The 5000-nt window shown below is 36.8% G+C and overlaps 1 protein-coding gene across 7 annotated transcripts in view; it reads left to right on the forward strand.

Annotated features, from left to right (window-relative positions):
• CYLD (ubiquitin carboxyl-terminal hydrolase CYLD) overlaps positions 1 to 5000 on the forward strand; it is a 24242-nt gene that overhangs the window by 8390 nt on the left and 10852 nt on the right. For all 7 annotated transcript variants that reach the window (XM_043016603.2, XM_043016598.2, XM_086555794.1 and 4 more), the window contains 5 exons: positions 212 to 397; positions 717 to 924; positions 1871 to 2003; positions 2257 to 2332; positions 3740 to 3893. In XM_043016603.2, coding sequence (XP_042872537.1) covers positions 212 to 397; positions 717 to 924; positions 1871 to 2003; positions 2257 to 2332; positions 3740 to 3893 — 757 coding nt within the window. The remainder of the gene's footprint in view (positions 1 to 211; positions 398 to 716; positions 925 to 1870; positions 2004 to 2256; positions 2333 to 3739; positions 3894 to 5000) is intronic.

Consider the following 5000-nt stretch of genomic DNA (forward strand, 5'->3'; position numbering starts at 1 on the left):
TGAGTAGATATGTACATGAACAAAGTCTGATATAAACTTCATTCTCTCTCTCTCTCTCTCTCTCTCTCTCTCTCTCTCTCTCTCTCTCTCTCTCTCTCTCTCTCTCTCTCTCTCTCTCTCTCTCTCTCTCTCTCTCTCTCTCTCTCTCTTTCACTCTCTCTCTTTCACTCTCTCTCACATTTTATATCATAACCCAAATATCATTTGACAGGGGGACAATCAGTTGGGAAGTGACATATCCAGCATGACGCCATTCCACCTCCTGGCCTATGAGCAACTCTCGGCCTCTGGCCAGCGTAACTCAGACCCTCCTCCGCCATACTCGGAGAAGGAGGACTGGGAACTCCTGCCACACATGACATATTCAGTGCAGAAAAATATGTTATCCAGTAATAAGGTTAGTTTCTTTGTTGCAATCATGTATATAAATAGATATATGAATTTAAGTTTATCCATTGTAAATGATTATGAAATTTAAATGTTTTTAGTTAGGTATTGATAATATTCTCTAATTCTCATCTGTATATGGGGTAAAAGCATGTATAGCAGAAATCATATTTTGAAATAAATTCGAAAGGTGTTATATATATTGTGCGTAAATGCAATTTCTTTGACACACAAAGTTCACAACACAGAATTAACTTACTCTTTTTGTTGTTCATCTTCCTCCCCATTTCACCTTTCACCATCTTGACCCCCCTTCCTTCCCCTCTCAGGAGACCCTGCACGACCACAAGCCTCGCCAAAGGGATAAGGGCAAGATCCTGAACCGAAACCTGGACAAGAAGAACAACAAGTGGAAGTCCCCGGGCACGGGCACAAGGTCCGCCAATGTGAACGCCGATGTGGACCAGAATTCTCCGATTGGGGGCTTTGGGGATAGCGATTTTCCCGTGAATCCGCTCTATCATTTGTCTCTTCATGGTGAGTGACAAAAAAGGAGAAAAGGGTAGAGATGATGTCAGAGTATTTGGTTGATATCTGAGATTTTTTTCATATTTGTTTTTACATGTTTATGTCATTATTATGAACATGATGGTAATGATGATAACAATTGCTACTATAATATCATCATTATCATCATCATCATCATCATCATCATCATTATTATCATCATTATCATTATCACTATCATCATTATTATCATCATCATCATTATCATCATCATCATCATCATCATTACTATCATTATCATCATCATCATCATCATCATCATCATCATCATCATCATCATCATCATTACTATCATTATCATCATCATTATCATTATCATTATCATTACTATCATCATCATCATCATCATCATCATCATTATTGATACTGATGGTATTATTGATATTAACCCATCCCTGACGGGGGAATTCTAGCCTTGAATGTCCAAATGCCGGGGCGTTCGAATTATTAGGCCTAAATCAATTGAATGGCTGGCACAATACTGTGCCGCCCGGCCACTGGGCTTTTGAATGCGCGGTACACATGCTGTACCACCCGTCCTGTGTGGGTTAACATGGGATTTATGAAAAATAATTCCAAAGTTCAGGTATCACCCTCTCTCCAAGGACGAGTGTACTGCTACTTTGGATTGCTTTGCATTTGTGATTTTCTGATTATCAAAATAGATTAATCTTGATGTATAGATATCCAGCAGAACAACAAACCAAACTTTTTAAAGGGTGATTGAGTTTCCAGGAGAAGACTCATTTGTTATCTATTCCCAAAAAACGGAAACACTTGTAATTGAGCCTGAACAGAACAGGAAAAGTGACCAAGTTCAATTAGGCAATTAAAGTTTCTTATGATCTTTCTGTGAATAAAAAAAAGCAAATGAAAAAGAAAGAAAATTGATTTTAATGATAACTTTTTTTTCCAGGAATTGACCAGTTGGAAGTAGTGTCGGATGGCGATGGAAGTGTGTATGAGACCCCAGAGGGCAGCGTCGAGGGTACGGAAGAGGACCTCGACATCGGGTCTCTGGTAGAGGTCGTCATCAAGGAGGTGCCAAGGTGAGTTTCCTCTGCATCGCCCTTGTGTCTGGGGTAGCTGATGTCATTGTTGTTTTTCGTTCTTATTTGGATTTTGCACCTGTTTTTTGGTGATTTTGATAGGTGAAGTTCATGTTGTAGTGATATATGATCCTAAGCAAAAAATAGTTTGGGTTATGCTGTTAGTCTCTTTGGAATTTTATGTATTGTGTAGCCTTCTTATTGTGAATATATGTGGATCTATTTTTAGTATTAAATGCAATGCACTCTACAGGTTTGGTGTCATACGCTGGATTGGCACTGTGCCAGGAGACAAAAAGGAGGGAAGGAAGGTTGCAGGAGTGGAAATGGTAATAATGTTTTTCTTTGCTTTTAAAAAAAGAGTTACTGAATATATTAGTTAGAGGTATACAGAGGTGTAGTTTGTATGCCAGTCCTTGACATGATTTTGATTTTTTTAGAATTTTAGTTTTTATTAATCTGAAAGTAATGTAACTAGTAGCAATATCCTGATGGATGCCAGTCCTCATAATAAATGCCTTCAAACTTTTCTATTTTTGAATAGTAATAATGTAATATGTATTAACCCGTTGCTATTTTGGCTCCAAATGGTCAAAACGCCGGGATATTTCAAATATATAAGACTAACGTCTCAGGCTATTGGCCCACTCTAATAGCGGCCTAGCGCTACATGCCCGATCACCCAGCGTACTGGCCAGAAGGACAGCCATGACAAAATATCTCGTCCTTGGCGGGTTGATTTGCCAGCACTTGACGTGATATAATGCCACTGGCATTAATAGGTTAACCCATTGTGGACAGGTGTTATGACACACATGATGCAAGAGCTTTGGCCTGACGATGGGCGTCATGACGTATATCACGTTTGGGGATTTTGGGTCATTGTGCTATTTTATTGTGCTATGATTAAGGAGTGAGTGAGGATGACAGTTGAAGTCATAATTACTATAATTACTGTGATGTTAAGTTAACTTAATGCCCAAACCTAGATGACACACAGAGCAAGTGGTGACACACAGAGCGGTGACACACAGCAAGTTACCAGCTCTTGCTCTATAGTACTGCCAATGAAGGATATGCAGATGGAATAAGAAGAGGAAGGTGACTCAACCCATACCCATGTCTAAAATGTGCTCCTGTGCCAATATGGATGCCTAAGCACAGGTTTCCTTCCTCTTCCCTACCTCTTCATGTTGTCGTCATTGTAGATGGTTATATGTTTCATATTCATTCATAACAGCACACAAATATGAAAAAATAAAGTTGCTTTTTGTGCTCCCATAAAATAGCAATACTTCTATCACACTAAGAACAAAGAAAATAATGAGCTAATATTGATCATATACTACAATTTTAACTGCAGCACAGATAGAGCCTGTCATATAACACAAAAAGTAAAACACAAAAATGGCTCTAATTTTACAATGAGTGACTGAAAGAGAGTGGGAAAAGTCAAAGTATGTTGTGTGAAGCTGCCTCGCTCTGAAATAAAACCCATCCTGGAGACTGGGCAAGCGAATCTATCCCCCGTCCACAATGGGTTAATAGAAGGATGATGTTTGGACACATTTCATAACTTAGTAACATATTGTATCTCCAAAATGTGTATGGAGATTATTTTATAGAAAAAAAATATATATACACATTTATTTGATTGGTAATAATCAAGCTTTGACTTTGCTAGATATAAAATAGAGTTTCCAAGATGCAACCCATTTCTTTCTTTCTTTTTGTAGGAAGATGCTGAGGATGGTTTGTCAGATGGAACCTTCAGTGGGAAGCGGTATTTCACGTGTGCAGCTGGGAAAGCACTGTTTGTCCCATTGCGCATGTGTCACAGGGACAGTCGCTTCCTCGAGTCCATATCGTCCAACCCAAGAGCCAGTCTTGGTGAGTAAATGATGGAGAAGATTTCTCTTTTGTGGGTTGCAATGGGGAGGTTTTATGTTATTTCAAGCAGAAAGATGGTATAGATGAATGATTTAGTAAAAAAAAAAAAAAAAAAAAAAAAAAAAAAAAAAAAAAAAAAAAAAAAAAAATTGTGGGTCCTATTATGGTTATTGCATTTTTATATGTATGACTGTGAGATGATGACATTTACAACTAGGCTGTGTATGAATTGGTGAATGCAAACTTAAGTGTAAGTATGTATATAAAATGTACTTCATTATCTCAGGAACATAACATACTTTTAATATGAAAGCTCTTTGTAATAACCAGGCCAAGACTACGCCAAGTGTTATATTCTCCTGAATTGACTTTTTTTGAGAACTGGAGCTTTATTTGAATTAAGTGTTCTTTTTTATGAGTGCACTAGTAAAATCCTATTTACCAGCATAATGAATATGTTGATTCAGCTAACCATGTCATTATTACTTTACTTTAACTAATATGATGAAATTAAATGTACAAAGCATTAGTGAATGTTCAAAAGTGACACGCTGAATCCTGTTTTAGAGAATGATCTGCAGTACATATGAATCATTTTGTTTGAGAATTTTAAGGTTGCAAAAGTTGGATTGATATAACCTGGATTTTTTCCCAAATGATTTAGAGTTTTTAAAGATATGAAAAATTAATAATTAAGGAAAAACTCTAATCTCTTCAGTTTTACTTTCTTATGAATCTTTTAGTGTATGAAAACACTTCATATTTTGATAGATGCAAAGTAACTGACTATTAGGGAAAATGTTGAGAAGTTTTGTTCATGTGGTATTTTAAAAATTTGTGTAGGATATATAAGAAAGATGAAATAGATGATCTACCTGGCTTTGTTGAGTTTAATCTGTGCTTTATATTATATGGTGTGATTCTCTCCTACATAATTGATGATTATTTTTATTTGTGAGGATGGAACCCATTTATCATTTCAAATCCTTTATAGTAATATAACCCCTACTGAAGTGACTGATTCTAAAGAGAATACACTGCAAAACAGGATTTCTAGATTTCTTCATCCAGTCAGATTTAACCTTCCTAGATGGGCCTGGCCTGGGC

This window comes from Penaeus japonicus, unplaced genomic scaffold (assembly GCF_977035675.1).
Source record: "Penaeus japonicus unplaced genomic scaffold, GWHDUDI00000001_assembly GWHDUDI00000031, whole genome shotgun sequence".
Lineage (NCBI taxonomy): Eukaryota > Metazoa > Arthropoda > Malacostraca > Decapoda > Penaeidae > Penaeus > Penaeus japonicus.